Below are 21666 nucleotides of genomic sequence, written 5' to 3'. Positions count from 1 at the left end.
AAACTTGTCCACTTTCTTCACTCTGTAAAGTGACAAGTTGATGTCCATTTGGTTGTAAGAATAAATGGTCTCCAAGGGGCTCAATGGAACACTAGAGAACATAATTTCTCTTCTCTCTTGCAAAGCCCCATCAAACTACATTCCTGAATGAGTAGGTCTCAAATCTTTTTATGGGTGAAATCACCTGGGAGATTTAACAAATGACAACTCCTTGGCCCTATCTCTAGCAGGAGATCTGAATATGTATTTTCATCCCTGGCATATATTAAGAATCAGTTTCTTATCCTGTGTGCTGACAGAAAAAGGCTCCTAAAGGGGATTTGGACCTGAGTCCTTATGATAAGTGTCACCTCCCTCCCCTCCACGGTTGGTTCTCCTCCTCTGGGAAAAAGCATCCTTGGTTAGGTGAGATGAGCATCTTAGAAGGCATAAATGATGTTGGTCTGAATCCCAACTCTGTCATCACCTATGACTCCATGGGAAATCTACCCTTTCTGAACTTCCACGTTCTCATTTGTAAAATAAGGTCCTAGAGGGGCCAGGAGTTTGGCCTAGTGGTAGAGTGCTTGCCTAGCATGCATGAAGACCCAGGATCGATTCCTCGGTACCACATACATAGAAAAAGCTGGAAGTGATGCTAAGGCTCAAGTGGTAGAGCTCTAGCCTTGAGAAAAATCCAAGGCAGTGCTCAGGCCCTGAGCTTAAGCCCAGGACTGGCAAAAAAAAAAAAAAAAAAAAAAAAAAAAAAAAAAAGGTCCTAGAATTTTCTTTGTGGAGTTACTGCAGTAATTCAAAAAGATAGTGTACAATAGGTATATAGCCCATAGAATGAACCCCACCTCCTTGAAGTAATACAGTCTTATTGAGGAAAAGAAGGCAGAAGTGATATGCCAGGGACATGTACTGCAGACGGGCAGGGTACAGAGGCACCAAGGCCTTAAGTGACTGAAAAGGACAGGGCAAGGGCAGGTTTGGATGTTCCTCCTTCTCATTCAACTCATGCTGAGTTCATCTGTCAGCATACCCAAAGTGCATGATGTGACACGGGAATTCATAGTTCCTGCAGATGACTCAGACTCAGCTGTACCAACACTGCTAACTACGGCCAAAGCAATGGGAGGTACCAAGCTATTCAGAAGTGGGGAAGGAAGGAGCACACAGGCACTTTCCTTGTGTGTGGATAATTAAAAATAGCAAAAGCCAACTGTACTTGGGCTCCAATTGGGGGGCAGGAAGAACTTAACAACTCTTTTTTTTTTTTTTTGCCAGTCCTGGGCGTGGGCTCAGCGCTTGAGCACTGTCCTTGGACTTTCTCAAGGCTAGAGCTCTTCCGCTTGAGCCTCAGCACCACTTCTGGCTTTTTTCTATGTATGTGGTACCGAGGAATCGAACCTGGGTCTTCATGCATGCTAGGCAAGCACTTTAACCACTAGGCCAAACTCCCTGCCCCAGAACTTAACAACTCTTGAAGGTGCAATCGCTATTCATGGGACACCACCCAGGGGCCACTAATTAATCACCAGATCACTGGAGATGCTAGAGAACCTCCAAGAAGGCAGAGACACATGGTTTGCATGGACCCCTGGCCAAATGAATGAAGATCAAAAGAAAAATGGAGTTGCCAGTATATTGGGCTTCCCTTTTTATCCCTTGTAGAAGAGAACTGCCCACAGGCAGTGGATAAATAGCAAGGGCAGTGAGGCACAGATCTGGTCTTCACATGGACAGTGTACTATCATGTCATTTGAAATGGTATCTTCTTCCTAAGTTGAGAGATCTCTCCCTGCAACAGCACTGAAAGGTGGAGATGGCTGCTTTTGGGGTGAAGAGACTCATGGAGTCCCAGCATGTTCCCCTCCTGCCATGGCCCCAGGTCCCAAACCCAAGTTTTTAAGCACAAGACTCTGGCTCTGCAGGTAGTGTCCACAGCTGGCCTGTGCAGGCAGCATTTTCAAGATATATTCTATGTGTGGTGATAAACAATGCTATTTCCTACCTGGCTCCTCTCCAGCTCAAAGGTAAGAATTTTCTGAAAACCCTTTTCTGCTCAGGCAGTTCATTTTAAAACAAGCAATGCTCTGCAGAGGTGCACGGAAGGTCTCTTCATAACGTTATGCTGGGATTAGGAGAAGAATCACAGGGATGTAAGCTATCTGGGTACTTGCACCTAAACCAGCGGTCTGCTAGAACTAGATGACTTCAGTGTCATGGAAGTACTTTATTTTCTTCATATGGCTTTATCTGAAATTAACTTGAAATGGAGGGATCAATGATGAGTGGCTGTGTGCAGAGTGGTGGCTGCTCAGGGAAGGAGTGGAGAGAAAGAGAAAGGTTTCTCTACTTTACAGAGAAGAGCCGGGTGAGAAAGTCCTCAAATATTAAGAACTCATTTCATGAAAATTTAAGTCAGTAGCAGCTCTGCCTTCGACTCCTATTTCCCAAAGCACCCATTCCATAAAAGGACAGTTAGAAAGCAAAAGCTACAGTGCTAACACAAGACAACAGTGTGCAATGAACACCCCGAATCCTCCCAGGTGACAAAGTTTTCTGCTAGATGGTTCTGTCTTTTTAAACTAATATAAACCCTCCCAGAAAGGAGAATCTAAGGAAGAGGGGCTTGGATGCTGTACAATATTGTCCCATGGTCTAAAGAAGCCTCTTCAAAATCCATGTGGGAATGTGGTGTGATACATTATTTAGTGATCATCTATTGAAAAAGAAAGAAAGAAAACTTCTGCCTAGCTTAATATTGACAACGGATTAGATATAGGCTGGTTTTTCTCCCCCCTCAACCTGTCCCAAATAATGCCTGTTCATAATAAAAAAAATCTTTTGAAATACTTGGAAAGTAATCTTTAATTTTAAAATGTGCCCCTCTCCTTTTTTCTTTTGAGGCAGTCTTCCTATGTAGCCCAGGCTGGCTTTGAATTCATGGTCTGTACTGCCTTTGTCTCCAGAGTGCTGGGATTACAGGTGTAAGCACATGTAGCTGACACTACTTCTTTAAGATGCACAAACCAATGAGGAAGGGTATCAATGTTTGTGAAGTCATGCACCTTCTATCTGGTGAATATAATGTAACCCTTCTATTAATTACAATAAAAATATGGAAAAATCATAAAAAAAGATGTACAAACCAAAGTGTGAATCAGCACAAAACTGATTCTAATCCTTGGGCTTTGCTAGTGTATTTAGTAGCTCAGCATCATTGTACCCACAGGGCAATTCCTAGTCCTGTGCCAATTCCAGGGTCTCCTCTTCATCACACTTCCCTTGTTCCCTAGACTACAAATGTTTTCACTTATACCTATGGCCAGAAACACATCACTTCATTTCTCAGGGTGGAGACGTCAGAGGAATTTCTTTCCTATAGTATAAGTTCTATAAGTCCAAACTAAAACTGAGTTCACCTAGGATAAGCAAATGACGTTGGAATTAAGGGGTCATGGGTGAAGAAAAGACAGACGGCATGTCCTGCAGAATGCAATGAAGAATAAAAGAGTGGACCCAAGAGACATCTACACTTAACACAGCAAAGTCAGGCAAAATGCTTCTGTAGAGCACTTCACTGCTACAGGCACTGTAATGCATAGAAACGTTCCAGGCAGAACTGGTCCACAGAGTGAAACCTAGGAACAGAGATGAGCCTAGGACAAGAACACATCTGTCAGTCACTGCTTCTTTTAATTTGGGGAAGGGTCTCCTTTGAGACTCAGTTTCTCTATCTTCCAACTAAAAACTAAATCAGATCAGAACGAAGGCTTGGGTTATATGACTACAAGAGCCTCTCTAATAGCCTAGGGCTCAATAAAACTGAGCAGGAATGTGGAAATGCCCCTGAGGACAGATCCCACTGCTTTATTGGAGAGATCAAAACACAAGATCCCAGATGATCTACACAGATCTGCAATTAAGAGCCCCCCAAATCTCCTATGGGACTCAGGTCACACCTATGCCTTGAGGGGTATAAGGACTACTGGTTGAACCTGGAAGGGACAAGAAGTTCTAATGCATACATACCTGCTTTCACTTTCTCAAAAGCACACACCTATACTTCCTACACCAGGCAGACCCTGAGCTACACCAAAGCATCCAGGCAAGGGTCCCAAAGGAGGGCTCCAATTCCAGGCCACCTCGTAACCCTGTCCTGCTGGATAACATAATCTCCTGTCTCACAATATAAACAGCAGGTTCTCATCCCAACTGTCTCCCTCATGTGCCACGGTGTTCTTTCACTTTACTAGAAGATCACTCCTTGCAATCTTCCTCTTTGTAGTTCTCTGCACACCTGGGGCAGCATCTTAAGCTTAGCTGTCACACCCCATCATCCACCAGTTATGCCTTCAGCCCTGAACCTGACCAGAGCCATTCACTGTAACAATGTGCTCTGTGGCTGATTAGAATGGGGCTTTTCTGTGGCACAAAGAAGGTCAAGAAACAACCTTGGTGGAGGACAAAAGTACTTGGTTTAGTGCGAGAGTGGGAGGTGGTATTTGGAGTATAAATATGAAAGCTCAGAACTGAACAGAACATGTATTCAAGTTTGTTGTTTTGGAGTAGGGTGATGGATTAGGAACTTCAGGGGTGGGTTTTTTGTTGTTGTTGTTGTTGTTTTTTAGCACACACACCTCCGTCTTTTCCTTACTCTTTTAAAGACGCATCCTTTATACATGGATATTCTCCTCATTGCCTTTCCTCTTCTCACTTCATATGAATGACTGCTTTATCTACAAAGAAAAATGCAGACGCTATCCAAGAGATTCATATTCAGAGGAGAGGAAGGAAGTGGGACTCAGAGGAAGTTCCTGTCCAGCAAGACCTTTTCTTTCCATTGTCTCAGAGTGACCATCTGGGTCACACACAAATCCTTCACAATCTCTGACAGCTTGTAAAGATGGAGATTTGAAACAGAAAGCCTCTACTTTCCTCAGGGCTGGCCTGGGTAAACACAGTTTTTTTGTTGTTGCTGTTGTAATTCTGTTGCATCCTCATCATCTCTGTGATCTCGATGAAGTGACTGGACTTCTCTGAAGCCTCAGTTTCCTAGCTAGGAAGTGAGAACAGTGAATTTCAGCTTTTGGGTAGCTGTGAGTGTTAAATGAGACAGTGAGTAACTCTGGAGGAACTTTTAGTAACTATAAAAATGCAATAAATTGGAAGTAGTGCTGTGGCTCAAGGGTAGGGTGGTAGCATAGAGCTGAAGAGCTCAGGGACAATGCCCAGGCCCAGAGTTCAAACCCCATGACCAGCAACAACAAAAAATGCAATAAATTATTATTATTATTATTATTATTATTATTGCCCACCCCCACCAACATTCATTGACTGTCTAAAAAATACCTGGCAAGGGAAACAAATTAATTCAGCAGCCCTTGCTATTATTCTCCAAGATATATCATGAGCAAGAAGCAAGGGCTAAATCAGAAATGAGAGTCTTCCTGGGTGTTCCCATCAACCTCCTCATAAGCAGCAGAAAATGAACAAACAAGGCCTGGGACATTAACACTGCTTTCTCTCCATTCAGAACACAAAAGCAATGTCTTCATACAGACCTCCCAAAGGCCATAACAGTATCACTGTTAAGATTGGAATGAAATTCTAAATACATCATTGTGCTTCAGCTGGCAACAGGCTTCCAGATTTCCAAAACAATGAGAGCCCAATACTATGACTAGAATGCAGCCCTGGACCCTCCTTTGAAAACATGGGACCTTCTTGTTTTAGGGTGCTGTCTTTACAAAGCCCCTGCCAGCATGTGTGGGCTAAGCATAAGGAGCTAAGCACCAGAATCTGAACCACAGAAAACCTCACTCCTTTCTCTGGAATTATTATGTAGCATGTGGAGTTGGAAGGAAGCTCAGCTAAAAAGGGATAAACTGGTTTTTCCCACAATCAATCATAAAATAACAGAAGCTTTCATCATTGGGCAATATTCAGGAAGCCTATTTTGGGTTTTCTTTGTTCCCTGATGTCCCTGAGCTTGACTGGGCTTTAAGTACTGGGTGTCATGTCATATGACTTCCCTTTGGCGATGAAGTTTACATTCATGAATGGAATAAAGTTTTAATTAAGTAGGCTCTTATGAAAAGCTTGCATGGGCTATTTGCAAGAGGAGAAAAACTCATTTTTAAAAACATTAATTTTGGTTATGTATTTTTATCTTTCTGTCTTTATCTCTTTTTCTTTATGTCTACAGGGCACGTGGTACATATACACTATACATACATATGATACCTGTAATTTACATCATCTTAAAAACAAATCAAAGGCACAGATTATAGGTATTTTAAGAACAGGACACTGCTAAACTGATTTTTTTCCATAAGGAAAATCATAATAGATATTTTTACATTTAATTATTTAAGTTTCATAAGAGAAATACATATAGAATCAAAATCATCACACAGATATCAGTATTACTACAGCTCCTTTCCAAAATAAGCTCAATAATGGTCTCAAGAGAACCTGGAACTCATTCCTAATGAGCTCAACAACATAGAAGTTCTATGCTTTATAAAATCTGGGGGCTAGAAATCAATTCTTGATTAATGACTATATCAACTTCAGTTTTGCTGATCCTCTGAGATATATAACCAACTGCTTGGCAGTCCAATTAGTTAAATTCGATACATTGTTTAGAACTTTAAACATGTCTACATATATAGTGTATGTATCAAATATATGTGTATAAACACACACACACACACACACACACACACACACACACACGTGCGCGCTTAGTGTGATTTCCAGAAGTAATGGAATATCTTGTCACCACCAGTAGATTTAGGAGTAATTACTAGGAATAAATGTCTACCATGTAAATCAGCTCTGCTTTCTTTCCTTAAGTGAATCACACCTAACAGAACTGAGTAACACTTGTCTTTTGTTTCACTAAATACAGCTCCTGCACAATATATTTTTATTGAGGAACATGAGAATGAGTGCTGAGTTGGCAACCAAATAACAAATAGCCCTAATGTTATCTGAATTGCTCTCTTGCCTTGACAATGATGGAGATAAATTAGATTATAATTGATGTACAGAATGAAGACTGTTTCTTTTAATCCTGAGATTAACTTGTCCCCTACCCTAGTCCTCAATGTATTCATGCAGGGTCGTCAGAAACAGAGAGCAGCCCCACGGCAGTCCTGCAGCCTGTGTGAGCTGAGCCACTTGAGTGGCTTCTATGGAGAAGTAAACACTTTACCTTCTTGCACACAGATGGGTTTATCACTTGGGACCCAGATTAGGGTTCCATTAAGATGTTTCATACACAGTCTCTTTGAAGAGCCCTTCAGTTTGAATCCATCTTGGCAGTGGAATCGTGCTACGGAGCTTTCGAAGAAGTCCCCTGTGCTGGGGGTCCTGAAGCCATTCTCTGGAACACCGGGGTCAGCACATATATGAAGATCATCAAAGCCTGTGTTGACAGAGAAAAGAAAAAGTGTCCTGAAGACAGTCTTCTCATGCCAAGGGTCTTCCTAGATAAATGGCAGATACAATAGTATTTCATGTACCCTAGAACATTCCAACGTCACCATCAATCAAACCAAGAGCACAAATATTTCAGTGAGCATTTCACTGGCTAGGAGAGGCAGAGCTTAGCCCCAAACCCTGGAACAGGGACTTATCTTTCGCTGAAAAAGGAAGACAAGTCCTGCTCTACTTATGGGAAAAAGTTTTCCATTAGGTAGGCCTCCTTCAGGACTCATCTAAAACAGCACCTCTTCTACAGAGCCTTTCTTTTCCTTTACAGTCCAAATAGGCCTCTTTCCCATTAAGTCTTGGCTTTCCTCCCTAAGTGGACATTACTACTGATACATTGGGTAGAGCCCACTGGGATTTGAATTCCTAGAGCCCAAGACAACTGTTTCTTCTTCACCTGAATATTATGGGTTTCATGGTGGCAATTCCACAGGTGCATCTGTGAAGGATAGATGGATGTATGAGTAGATGGGTGGATAGCTAGATGGCTAGGAGGATGAATGGATGAATGGATGTATAGATGGGTGGACGGGTAGACTGATAGTTGGGTGTATGTGTGTATGTATGTGTGTGTGTGTGTGTGTGTGTGTGTGTGTGTGTGTGTGTGTGTGATAGATGGGTGGGTGCATGGATGAATGAATGGATGGGTAGGTAATGGATATATTGATGGATGGATGGGTGTGCAAATTAATGATAGATGGAGCCACATACCAACTACTCACTACTGTCCTGGACCAAACAGGCAAGTAAGAATTCACACTCCACAAAGCACTACCTACAGCCCTGGAAGTCCATAGACCAAAGAGCTGTGAGATACCTTCCTGTGGCAAATGATGCTGTCCCTTCACACCCTTTCATCTTCCTCTCTTTTCCCAACCTGAGTGGGCTGTATACCTCAACTTCTACAACCTTCTTCCAACCCACAACCTTTTTTGCTTTCTCACCAATCAAGGAAGGGGTGTATGCTATAGTTTACTCCAGTACACATAATTGGTAGTCAGTTGTCCCGCTAATGGCTAGATCTGCTCGCTTCCAAGTCCCCTCAGCCATTCACACACCCTTGAGCTGTTCTTTCTCACAGAAGGACACACAATTCAAGGGAGGGCTGAAGACCCATAAGAAAAATGACTGCAGCCATCAAGAAAGTAACTCCTGTCTGATAAATAAATGATGAGAACTCCATTAAGATTACAATATTAAAGAGATAGAATTTCCTTTCTCTACTTGCTTCTTCTTCATCATTTTTATGTATTTATATATTTGTGCTGGGACTGCCCTCCCCAATGTGGTGGGCCTTGTCACATGATTAAGGGCTTGAATAGAACAAAAGGCTGAGTTCAAAAACATTCTTTTCCTCTATCTGGAAGACTTTAAGATGGTCCAAAGATCACAGTCAGACAGACAGACAAAACATACATATACATATACATATACATATACATATACATATACATATACATATACATATACGTATGCCTTCCTGATGGTTCTGTGTTTCTAGAGAATTCAGACTCATGTGGCCTTCCTAAAAGTACTTAAAATGTATGAATGATAATAACGCTGTCTGTCCCGACTTCTAGGGAATGCCATTTCTCTCAAGATTCTTGGTTCAGGTAATTAGTGATAGCTGAGTCCTGAGGTCTGGGCAACCTGAGTACATGGTCCTGCTTTTCAGTCTCTTCTGGTACAGACAGGACCAGCTACTCTCAGCTAGCATCTCCTTCTCAAATACTGGTCTCACTATCACTGGCACAGGTTTCCTGACCAGTGTGATAACTAACCCCAGACCAATCTGAGGGGAGAGCTGTAACCTGGACTCTGGTTCTTGGTGAAGACTAAGATCTTTTTTTTTCTTTTCTCCAACCCCAAATCTGTGTTAGAGGAAATACAGGGGCCTTCTGTTCCCATCCATGACATGAGCACATTAGCTCTTCTGTCTTATGATGAGGGCTAGATGCTTCTAGCTTGCTTACTTCTATGCCTGCTGAAAACCTACCAGTTTTTACTGTGAGCAACATAGGAAGTCTTTGAAAAGAATTATAAAAATAAAAGAAGTTTGAAAAGTAATCTTTGGGGCTATTATAACTGAAAAGTCACATTCTAAGAAAGGAAGAGTGTATCAAATGCAGCCAAATCAATTTAGAACTAGGTTGAGTATCCATTTCTCCATAAACTGCTTTATGAGTCTTTGGGAGAAGTAACAGGGTATAGACACAAAAACTGATTTTATATGCAATTTCTTAGTGAGAAGGGAATCCCTGCAAAAGATATCTTTGTGAACATTAAACAGAATTTAGAATCCTGGTGCCCAAAGCACTAACTGCAGACTCACAGAATTGACATCAAAATCACCTCCAAAGTTATCTGACCTGACCTCTTTGGCTGGGAGGTTAAGAGACTTGTACAGTCATCCTAACAGCTAATCTCAAAGCTGATAATAAAACTTGAGTCTTTTGATTCTGTCTAGTGCCCTTTCTACCAACTGCATTGTTCTACTTGGCCTATCCCATTTCCCTTTGCAAATGACTCAAATATTCCTGATGCTATCAACTTGTTGAGAGAAAAAAGCAATTTAGAATGTTTTGGTATCCCTGAATCTGTTAAAGAAAGGCTGAGAAAATGCAAAAGTAACATGCTTGATGAACTAATACACAACAATCTCCACAGTACAGTTCTCCCCACCACTGAAACATCCTAGTGCATCATCTCAGGCACAGTGAAGCCAGGAAGCTTGACTAGTCACCTAAAACTTCCAAGACTCCAGATAGTCAGCCACCAAACATGTACTGACCACAGAGTATGGTCTGCAGTATGTTTTTGGTGATGCAAGATGTTCCTACGGGGAGAACACAACCTTACCCCAGGTAACAGTTGAATGAGACAGAATTATTCCTGGAGACTGGAAGTGCACATTGCCCTTATCTTCAGAGACTAAAGTGAAAGATGTGGTGGACTTGGGAGTCTCTGACCATGCAACTTTCAGGCTTTCCCATGGGCTGAAGTATGCCATTTCCTCATCAGGGGAGCAGATTAAGTTTCTTTAAAACCATCCAAAGAATGTACTATCTCTGTGCTTCAAGAAACATATGCATGAAGGAGAGAGCCCTTTGTCCCACTGAAGAAAACAGTATTTGGAAAGCCTTTTTCATGCTTAGAGATGGCAAGTTTAGTCACCCTGACTTGTAGAGCAGAGATCAAGAGACCAGCTAATCACCATGTCCTAAAGGTCTGTGGCTGTGATGTATGGACCCACCTTCTTATGGACAGTTCACTGGCCTTGGTGTCTCACCTTCTCAAAATCCTCTTACTCTTAGAACTACCGAGTTTCTAAATGAACATGTCTTGTCTAGGGAAAGGAACACTATTGTAGCTGGTACTATAACTCTTACTAGCAATGAAATGAAAGAGGCAAGCAACCTCAAAGAAATAATATAATATTATATTATTAATTTATATTATATAAATATGTTATATATTATATAATATTAAGTTAAACCTATAAAGCACATAAACTAAATCTCTAATACTAATATTTTAAACCAAGGGCTCTTGATATTGGTGGTCCCATAACAAAGAAGTACCTAGCAGGCCAAGTTTCCAGCCACCTTGCAGCCAGTGGTACACCTGGGCTGGCCCCTACCCTGCCTGCAAAGCCATTAGTGTTCCTAGCACCTCCTGAAAATGAGATGTGTGTGTGGTAGATCCTGAGTTTCTTCTTACAAAAGTTCTCTATGATCTGGAGCTGTCCTAAGGAAGATTTAGCTCAAAAATCTAGAGTGCCTTCTCTACAGATCCTGTAAGGGCTACCAAACAGCATGTGGAAAATGCCAGAAGGACTGAATGTCTAAACTAGACTCCGGGCTACTCATGAATGCTCCCATTCTCCTAGAGACAGAGTGGGACAAAGCCCACCTCGAGGAGGGATGATGCCAGTGTGGTCAAATACTAATGTCACAGGAAGAAGAGACTCCAGACCTAGACCTCAGAATAAGCAACAGGAGACACAGATACACTGTTAAAATCATAGCTAAAAATCACTGAGAGAAAATGCAATTTGCTTTATTAAAAATCAGTATGGCACATATTTTCATAACACAATCATTAAGTGTTTCCTGACCTTCTGGTGTTCTGTGATAAACAATCTTCATCCCCTCCAAAAATAGCCAAAAATAAAAATTACCACCTGTTTATGCATTTATGGTGTCAACAAACAGTGCTGGCTGATTGGAGATAAGAGTCAATCTCACTGACTTTTCTGTCCAGTCTGGCTTCAAATAACAATCCTTAGATCCCAGCCTCCTGAGTAGCTAGAATTACAGGTGTGAGCTTCAGTGCTTGGCCTTTGTAGCTTTTTTTTTTTTTTTTTGGTGAATCATGGGGCTTGAACTTGGCCTGGGCACTGTCCTTCAGCTCTTCAGCTCAAGGCTAGTGCCCTACCCTGTGGCCTGGGTATTGTCCCTGAGCTCTACAGTTCAGCGCTACCACCCTGCCCTTGAGTCAAGCCTACCACCCTACCCTTGAGTCAAGCCCCACTTCCTGTTTTCCAGAGGTTAATTGGAGATAAGAGTCTCAGGTTCTTTTGTGCCCAAGCTGGCTTTGAACCTTGATCCTCAGATCTCAGCCTCCTGAGTAGCTAGGATTACAGACATGAGCGCCACTGCGCCTGGCCTTTGTGGCTTTTCTTTCTTTTTTTTTTTTAACATGGTATTTCCCTGTGTAGCCTAGGCTGGGTTCAAACTCAATCATCTTTCCTCATTTTCCTGAGTGTGGGTATTATGAATGTATACCATCATGCTCAATTCAGTCTTAAGTTGTGGCTTACAGTGGGGGTCTTGAAATCAGTTTGAAGGCTTTGAAATCAACTAGCATTCTTTAGAAATGAAGTCTAACACAAAGGCAAAGTCAGAGACCATCCTTCACAGTAGGGGTAAGCACTGTTTTGTGTAGTTTTCTGTGTTATTTGTGTACATGTGCTTGTCCGAAATGCAAACTATATGTCTTTCAGTGGGTCATGTCAAAAGGATTTGGCACACACACAAAAAGATTTAGCATATCCTGCTTCAAAAACCCTCTGCTTTGCATTATACAGGAAAACACCAGTACTTGAAAATGTGCCGGTGCTTAAAGGCACAGGTTGTGGGGTGGAGTCTGCATGTTTGGAATGCCAGTTCTGCCATTTTCTACGTGGGTCATTTGGGATAAGTTGCTCAACCTCTCTGTGTGTCTTAGGTTTCTTCACAGGTACATTCTGTGGGTGCTAGAAGCATAGTACCTGTTTCCCAGGATAATGCAACCATCATCTGAGATGTAAATCCTAAGAGTATTGACAGACACACGGCAAGGGCACAGTCCTGGATGTAAACTGTCATATTGTTAATAATCAACTGGCTCTCTAAAAAAATAAAACACAATGCTCCATACAGCGACAGTCACCTAATTTCTTAGAGCCACATGAGTTTCTGAAATATTCAAGCCTAATGTGTCTTAAAATTATGTGTTTGCAAAAATGACTTTTGAACCATGGAATAGCAACACATTCGTATAAAACAGGCTTTTTCTTGGGCAACCCATTCCATTAAAGCACATAATAGTCAAAGGCAAAAACACAAATATCCAAAAAAACCAAATTCCGATTTCTCCAAGAGCTCAACTTTTGGGAGATACCCTGGGGACAGCATCTTTTCGCACCCAGACAGCTCTGGCCTTTGTTCTAGGAGACAGTAACCTGTTCCTGGGGGAAGGCACAGGGCTGTGTGTGTGTGTGTGTGTGTGTGTGTGTGTGTGTGTGTGTGTGTGTAGCAATGAGTCAAATCAAATCTTAGACCAAAATAACCACAGGAACAAGTATTCTAAGATTTATGCAGCAAGAGCTCAAATACGAGGTTTGAAATGAATGTTCCAATGTGACATTTAACATTCACACACACACACATACACACACAAATCAACAACAAAGGAAACTCAAAATTCAGCAAAGGAGACAAAAGGTTCCTAAATTAATGCTCTTGTTTGTAAACCTAGTGTTATGTCATTCCATTATTCAGTGTGGTAACCGGTACATATTTAAGAATTATCTGGGAGGGGGGAAAAGGGGGAAGCTGATTACTGTTACCATTTATTAGCCTAAACAGATTTTTCACTGCAAAAGCAGCATCCCTAGGGAAATACAGCGAAGAAACACTAGGAAGCAAGACCCGGCTAGTTACTATAGTAATATTTCTGCCATCCCGGTAGCATGATGTGCTATTTATTATAGCAGATTTACACTAATAAGACACCACTTAAGCCTAGTTTTCTGAAGACACAACAATGGATTGAAAGATACAGAATTCATCTATACAGGCTGAGATCTCAGTATACAGACTGGATTTCCCAGAAACTACATGGAACATCATATCCGTGATTATAAACAAAATCTCTATGCTGAATATTTGGATGTTAACCAAGTTTTGGTAACTTTCCCCTAGCAGTGGTAAGAAAGTCTTAATGTTTCAAGAAATATCCAGAGATAAATATAATGTCTGCTATGTCTGGGCAAGTGTAAACATAGTAAAAAATAAGTCTTAGTGGCATAATTTAGACTTGATTAGAATGGATAAAGACCACAGATGGGGAAGTCAAAGCACTCCCCATCTGATGCCAGAACTGATATTTTCCCCCTCTTGATTTAATTCACTTTGATTACCCAATTATTCCTAAATCCTTTCACTCGGTTTCGGCTCCAATAAAACCGATCACAAAGCTAACTCATAATGTGATTCTCCCTGCAGTCTCATGATACTGATGCATAAAAGCATGCCCAGCGACATAACGGAAGCATTCCAAACTAGGGTATTACAATGCAGAAAACCAGAACCAACCTTTATCTATCTAAAACAAAGCATTCACAGAGACACGAAGCAGAAAAACTGCAGGCCTCCATCCACCTTAAGGAAAGTGTTGGCAGGGAAATTTTGAGTTAATGAAGACTGCAGAATTATTAATTGTCCAAACATCAGAATGAGATATGGATATATTTTTTAAAACTGGCTGGAGACTGTAATCGTACCAATCAATGTTCCTATGTGAAAAGAGAAACAGGTACCTTCAGTGGGGTCAGGAGATATGGGGAAGAATGATGAAAGGAATGCCACTGACCAAAAGACAAGGGACTCACAAACTGACATGTTGAATTAAAACCCCTTTGTTCACTACTTAAAGATAATTTTAAAAATCAAGAAAAAATTAAAATTAGAAAAAAATCTAATTGGTCTGATTAAAGAGGAGTCTTCTTTCTGAATCATCTCGTTATGAGGGTTCCCTGTCTGGCTGTTATCACTCAGACAAGTATCCTATCACTAAATGGGAGAAGTGGTTGTTTTGGATCCCACAGTATCTAATCTCTTCTTGATAAAAAATTTTTAGAGCACAAGTGCTTAGTCGTGTGTAATCATGGGGACCCTAAGTTCCTAGAATCCAATTTCAGAATGGCTATTCATTATTATTATTTTCAACAATTTCCTCTCTTGTCTGAGAGTCTCAGCTTTGAGGCAATGCTAAAACATGTATTCTACATGTGCACAAAGTTCACAGTTTACAAAGCGTCTTACACACCATCACATCACATCCCCAAGAGGTCTCCACAGCAGTTTGATGGTTCTCACAGTCACTATATGAAAATCCAACTGTTAGCATTATCGATTTCCAAGCAATAGTTTTTGCAATACTGTACAGATCCAAAGCTGAAGTTTTAAATCTCTGTATTCTCGAGGACTTCTTCCTTCTTCCTTCTTCCTTTCTCCTCCTCCTCCTCCTTCTCCTCTTCCTCCTCCTTTTTTGCTAGTCCTGGGGCTTGAACTCAGGGCTTGGGCACTGTCCTTGGACACTTTTTGTTCAAGGCTAGTGCCCTGCCACTTGAGCCACAACACCACTTTGGCTTTTTCCAACCCAGGTTTTTTCGCATGCAAGGCGAGCACTCTATCACTAGGCTCAGGTGCCAAGGACTTCTTTTGATGTGGTACTCCAGTGGAGGACTGGGGAAGGTGGGGAGTGTTATGTATTAGTCAACTCTTCATCACTATGACCAAGATAACCAACTTATTTTGGCTCATCATTTTGTTTTTGTGGGTCATGGGGCTTGAACTCAGCCTGGGAGCTGTCCCTGAGTTCTTCAGCTCAAGGCTACCACCCTACCCCTGGGCCTGCGCATTGTCCCTGAGCTCTTCGGCTCAAGGCTACTACCCTACCTTGAGCCAAGCCCTACTTCCCATTTTCTAGAGGTTAATTGGAGGTAAGAGTCTCAGGACCATTTGGGCCCATGCTGGATTTGAACCTTGATCCTCAGATCTCAGCCTCCTGAGTAGCTAGGATTACAGGTGTGAGCCACTGCCCCCAGCCTGGCTCATAAGTTTAAAGGTTCAAGTCCAGTTGACTGGCCTCACTGCTTTGGGGCCTAGGGTGAGGCAGTACATGTTGGCAGAGAGCAAATAAAGGAATGAAACTTCTCATGCCATGGCAGTGAGAAAAAAGAATGAAGACGGGGATAGGTAGGAAGAGAAGGAAAGACCCAGGGTTCTAATATCCATTTAAGGGCATGGCCAGAGTGACCTAATTTCCTCCCCCTAGAGCCAACCTAGCTCTCATCGCAGCAGTGCTACAAGCTAGAGACAAATTCAACCACATGCAGGCCTTTGAGAAATGTTCAACGTACAAACTTGCTGTGAAACCCAAGTTGGAAAAGAAGGTACTGCTGACTGAGAACAGCGTGTGTGAGAAAACTATCCTCTTTCATCATCAGTGTTACCTGCTGGGGGGCCTTAGCCCATGTAGTCAGTGACCAAGTGAGGGTTCCACTTGTTCTGTTGTTGTGTCTTTGTCTCTTTGTCCTCTTTTGTGATAAATCTGGAGGAAATAGTTGCTTCCATCAATGCAGACATTTATTACAAAAATTTGTCACAGATGATCTCCGTGACACTGATGTCGTCTTTGGTTGAAGACACAATTACTGGAAACCTACTTATTGATCCCTTGTTGGAATTTGTGATATCAGATCTTTTATCTGAATGTGGTGGGACAATTTTCAAAATATTTTTTTTGCCATTCCTGGGCACTGTCCTTTAGTTTTCTCAAGGCTAGTGCTCTACCACTTGAGCCACTGAACCACTTCAGACTGTTTTTTTCTGCATTTTGTAACCAAGGAATTGAACCCAGGGCTATGTGCATGCTAGGCAAGCACTCTACCGCTAGGCCAAACCCCTGGCCATATACAATATATATAATACATAATATATTAATATATTATATATTATTATATTATATATTATATATACATATAATTTTTTTGCCCGTTGTGGAGCTTGAACTCAGGGCCTGAGCACTGTTCTTTGACTTTGCTCAAGGCTAGAGCTCTACCACTTGAGCCACAGCACCACTTCTAGTTTTTTTCTATGTAGGTGGTACTGAGGAATTGAACCCGGGCCTTCACACATGCTAGCCAAGCCCTCTACCACTAGGCCAAACTCCTAATCAAGTACCAAGTTATATCATCTTTCTCCCATAGGGAATCCTATTAAAGTCAAATGCAATCTTTATTCTAAAATCTACAATACCCTAAAATATACAAAACAATAGGTAGGTATGTGCAGAAACTTTGCAGCAATATTTACAATATTTCAATGAATGTTATTACTGGTAGGGATCTTTAGAACTTTTATCTAAATAATTTTCCTAATTTTACAGAATAAAATTGAGACCAGAAAAGTATAAATGAACATGTACATTAACCCCCAATGCTCTGGGGACTAGGATATGGGGTAGATTGATCCCTTATGCAAGTCTAGTCCTACTTGGTGAAAAACAGAACAAAGTGGGGTTGGTGCAAGGCTTTGCCACTGGTCTGGTCATCTTGACCTGATGACACAATATACCTTAGGCCAGAGCCAAAACATACTATCAAATAGAAAGGATGGCCTCTAAATAAGGAGGAAATATCCTTCTATGTGAACAACTCCATGAATTCATTCTAACGGGCATGTAGAGAGCATGCAGATCTTTTGAGCCAATGAAATTTGAGGGAACATTATTCTTCTGAAGACTTGTTTTCCTTCCTCTTCCAACAAACCATCTCACAGCATCAGAGTGTAAAAATCATTAAAAGTAATCACATAGTTGTTGTAAGTGATCAACAGGGGTTCAAGGTAAAAATCAAAGGAAAGACATTGATAGCAGATAGGCTGTCCCAGACCATGCTGAAGCTCTGCCCCCACTCCAGGTAGATCAGCCTCTTCTTTTGAATCACTGCGAAGCATCCTCCTATACTCTGCATGGTGTCTCTTCCTCCAGGCTAGCTGTGTTTGTTAGGGAAGAAAGCTGAGTATGGAGGAAGTAGCAAGTGGGCCAGTGCCAGGAAGGGCTAGGGAAAGGAATGGTGGTGCCTGTGGCAATTCTACCTATGGCCCTAGGCTGAGCTTGGAGTGGTGCTCAGAATGGGGAGGGGACTACTGTGAGTGGGATTAGCATGTGAAGGTATCCTGTGCCCTCCCAAAAAAGGCAGCACTCAAGATGCCAGCTGGATTATGTTTAGCTTAGAGAAATACACCAATATCCTGTTTCTTACTCTGTGACCCCTACCCAACGCCTTACTCCTAGTGTGAAAGTCTGTTATGAATAATGAGGCATAGGCCTGGTAGCAGCTATTCTAGAATCTATAAGGCCTGGAAAGAAGCCCTGCCTGCGGACATGTGTGCTACCAAAAGGCTAGTTTTTTGTTTGTTCGTTTGTTTGTTTATACCATCCCCTGACATATCTCTGGCTGGTACAGAATTGGTTAACCTTATTCTACTGTTCCCAAAGCAGGGTCATTTGGTTTATTCCTTGTGATTCACATGTGGGGGATAGGGTACCACATCACGTCCACTGGAGCCCATTGCTGGGTCTGTCATCCAGAGTACATGAAAGCTTTGGCCATTGCTGCACAGCACCAGGGCAGTGCCGGGATTTGATGCATAGGCCTTGCTCCTGGCCCTTTGCTGATCAGCTGGAGATGGATATTTCTTAGTGTTAGCCTGACAAGGCTGCTCATCTGATCTTTTACTGAGCTATATGGTCTTACAAAGCCATTCTTTCATAGACTGGGCATCAGTGGCCAGTACCTTTGAGAAAGCACACCAGGGACTATAGACAGTGCTCTGTGTGTGTTTGCACCAGCACCTAAAGTCCAGGGAGATGCTTTTCCTATGGTGGCAATGCTGTGACCTTGGGCTGCAGTGAGTGAAAACACTCCTGTCATTATTTTCAAACAAAAATCCTTTGTGAACAATTTCAGACACCTCAGTCCTCAAATATGTTGTTGGTCCAACAGCACTTTCTCAGGAGCACTCTAAGAGTACCAGAGCAAGCAAAAATTAGCTCATAAGTTATTCATGTGATAGAATTCTCTAGAATCATCAAATTATGATTTGGAAGATCTAGTCATTAACTGTTAATGATGATGGACCCATTCTCTACATGTATAGTGGCTTGCACATTTGTAGGATGTTTTTTCAATGCAGAAAAAAATGCACATATGCATAAAAAGAATGAAAAGGAATATGCTTAACTATTAAATGAATTCTTTGAGATGGAAGGTTGATGGGTGCCCTTTATATTATCTGTTGTTCATTTCTGAGTTTCCCAAATTCTCTACCAGGAATATTTACAATGAACTCTAATAGCACAGGATGGTTAAGTGGGGTGGGAAGATGTGAGAAACGGGGGTCTCTGCAGACACACACAGCTTTCAAGACTCCACACAAGGCAAAACCAGTCCAGTTCTTCTAGAGGTTGTAGCACAGAAAACGAGCTCTGCTCTGGCAGGTATTAAATTCTACAGAGATGCCTGCAAATAACATAATGTCCCTTTAGTGGTTCCTCTAAATCATTCCCTGGCCTGAGCGCAGCGTTACCTCTGAGTTGCCCAGGAATCTGAAGGTCTGCCGGTTGGTGACACCCAGGATGCTGCTGGGTGCTTTATGGCTCTCCTCCCCCTAAGGGTAGCCTGAAGGCTGAGAATAAATGGTGCCAAGCAGGTACCAGGAGATTGGAAGAGAAAAATTGCAGATGGATGCTGAGCAAGAACAGCCATCTGGCTGGGATTGATAATAAACCTTTGCATCCTATCTGAGGCCACTTAATTTTCAAAACACTGTGTTATAAATATGCTGTCAGTGGAGTTGGTGAATTTGCGAAGGATGGGGGTGAATCCTAAAAAGGCAGATGAAATACCTCCAGTTCCCCTTCTCTCTGGTCTTCGCTGAAACACTAGTGAGGTGGAACAATTTTACCTCCAAAAAAACAAAAACAAAAAGCCAAAATCACTAATGGGCCTTGATGCGCTGGCCTTTTTTACCTGTACATTTCTATTCTAATTTATGGTGGAAATGGCCTGGTTCAGTAGTAATGGAAGTGGATAGCATTTGTGAGCAGTGAAAGATGGGAATAAATTAACTTAAGGTGACTGTAAGGGGGGAAAATGCACACTGATCCTTATTTGCTCAAAAGTAGACTCAACAGATATTTTCTGGTTGCTGCTTTTCTTACAAAATAGTATAAAATCCCCCAAACCTCTGACATAGAAACAGATAAGTCTTCCTTTCCCTAGTGTCAAAATGTACACTTCAACTATCATTATAGGTCAGAAAACAAAACAGACAAGTTTACAGATTTCTAGTAGGTTAAGTGACCCCTCATACGGGATTTCTATCTTCTTCTTCTTTTTGCTAGAGGAAGGCATTGAACTTTACACTCTAGCATTCCACTAATTACTAATTTGTTATGGGCTCAATTCACGTTCTAATTTCATCTCCTTGATATTATTCCAGTGAGAATCTGCAGGTAGTACCTCCACTTGTAAGGTATTATTAATTAGGAGCCAACAGGGCAGGCGGAAATCATGTGCTCCATTTGCACAGCTAATGGTTTGGTTTCATGAACGGTCGCTTGAAATATTTTATCCCAGAGGATCTGAAAGAACATATGATTCTGGTTAAATTTCAGGACTCTTGGAACCTAAAGGCCTACATATTCATGCCTTGAGCTGCCATGCAAATGAGATCACCATAATTTCAAAGTTCGATAGGAAGAAAATGAAGCAGCTGCTATTTAATTTTTTATGGAGCCCACAATTTCTCTCATTAGCTGGCAAATAGGATAGGCTGGGAACTGAAAGGAGCCTAAGCCTTGAGTCGCAGGAGAGAAAAAAGGGGTCACATTAAATCACTCACTAGGGCTCTCTATGGAAAGTCTAGACTGGCTGATGTTAGGCAAGAAAGAAGCACTTGCTAGACCAGCCCACTGCTTCAGTGCTACATCATCTTCACCTACCTATGGAAGCTTCCAGAGTCTTCCTTACCTCATAATCTAAAAAAGAAGGAATCATCTTGTCCATCTCTCAAAGCTGTTAGGATCATGAGTGCTTTTGGAAAGGATGTTTGATTTGAGGATGACTGGCATGGGTAAACTGAGATTTTAACAAGTGCCACAGATCTGACTGGAGTTGGAAGTACAGCCATCAGATTGAGCTTCCTCCTTCAGAGATTCAAGGAAAATCACACCTCCCTTGTCTCAGCTCACAGTTGTATCAGCCAGTGAAAGGGAGGCTGAAGACAAGGAGGATGGAAGAATGTTTCATTACAGCCTGTTCACACAGGAACACCGTGAGGTTACCTGGGACAAGTCATAGTAGCCTGTTGTTGGAAATACAGGTACCAGAGATGGGGAGGAAGACAAGAAATGAAGAGAAAACAGAGCAAAGTTCTATAAGAAGGAATTATAGAGGAGGAGAAAATGAGAGAGAATGATGGAAGGGGTGATACTGCTCAGGATTCATTGCACTCATAATATGACTTAGGGAATGGCAACCTCTTTTACAACTAGTTAAATAAAAAAATCCTTTAAAACAGAAATTGATTGGCTTTTGTCTCTGGCTTCTAGGAGGTTCCCTCTATGTCCTTGAAATTTCTTGAGCAATGCAAAGCACCTTTATTCTTAATGGTGTGTCATGAGGATTGTATTAATCAGATGACTGTGGAAATCCCTAAGTAGGTCATGGTAAAAAGAGGAAATCAGGAGGGAGAGGGAAGGTTGGACATGCTTGAAACGTCAACTGGTATTCACAGTCTTGGAACTCTGTGCCATGAGATCAGCCCAACCCTTTCCATCCAC

The 21666-nt window shown here is 41.8% G+C and overlaps 1 protein-coding gene across 3 annotated transcripts in view; it reads right to left on the bottom strand.

Moving 5' to 3' along the window:
- Positions 1-21666, bottom strand: part of Susd4 (sushi domain containing 4) — a 110362-nt gene that overhangs the window by 47034 nt on the left and 41662 nt on the right. For all 3 annotated transcript variants that reach the window (XM_090341138.1, XM_090341137.1, XM_090341139.1), the window contains exon 3: positions 7211-7423. In XM_090341138.1, the coding sequence (XP_090197264.1) occupies positions 7211-7423 (213 nt within the window). The remainder of the gene's footprint in view (positions 1-7210; positions 7424-21666) is intronic.

The sequence above is a fragment of the Megascapheus bottae genome, chromosome 10, assembly GCF_031878675.1.
Source record: "Megascapheus bottae isolate mThoBot1 chromosome 10, mThoBot2.hap1, whole genome shotgun sequence".
NCBI classification, from domain to species: domain Eukaryota; kingdom Metazoa; phylum Chordata; class Mammalia; order Rodentia; family Geomyidae; genus Megascapheus; species Megascapheus bottae.
Note: the sequence above shows the minus strand (reverse complement) of the source record. Positions and strands in the feature narration are given on the sequence as shown.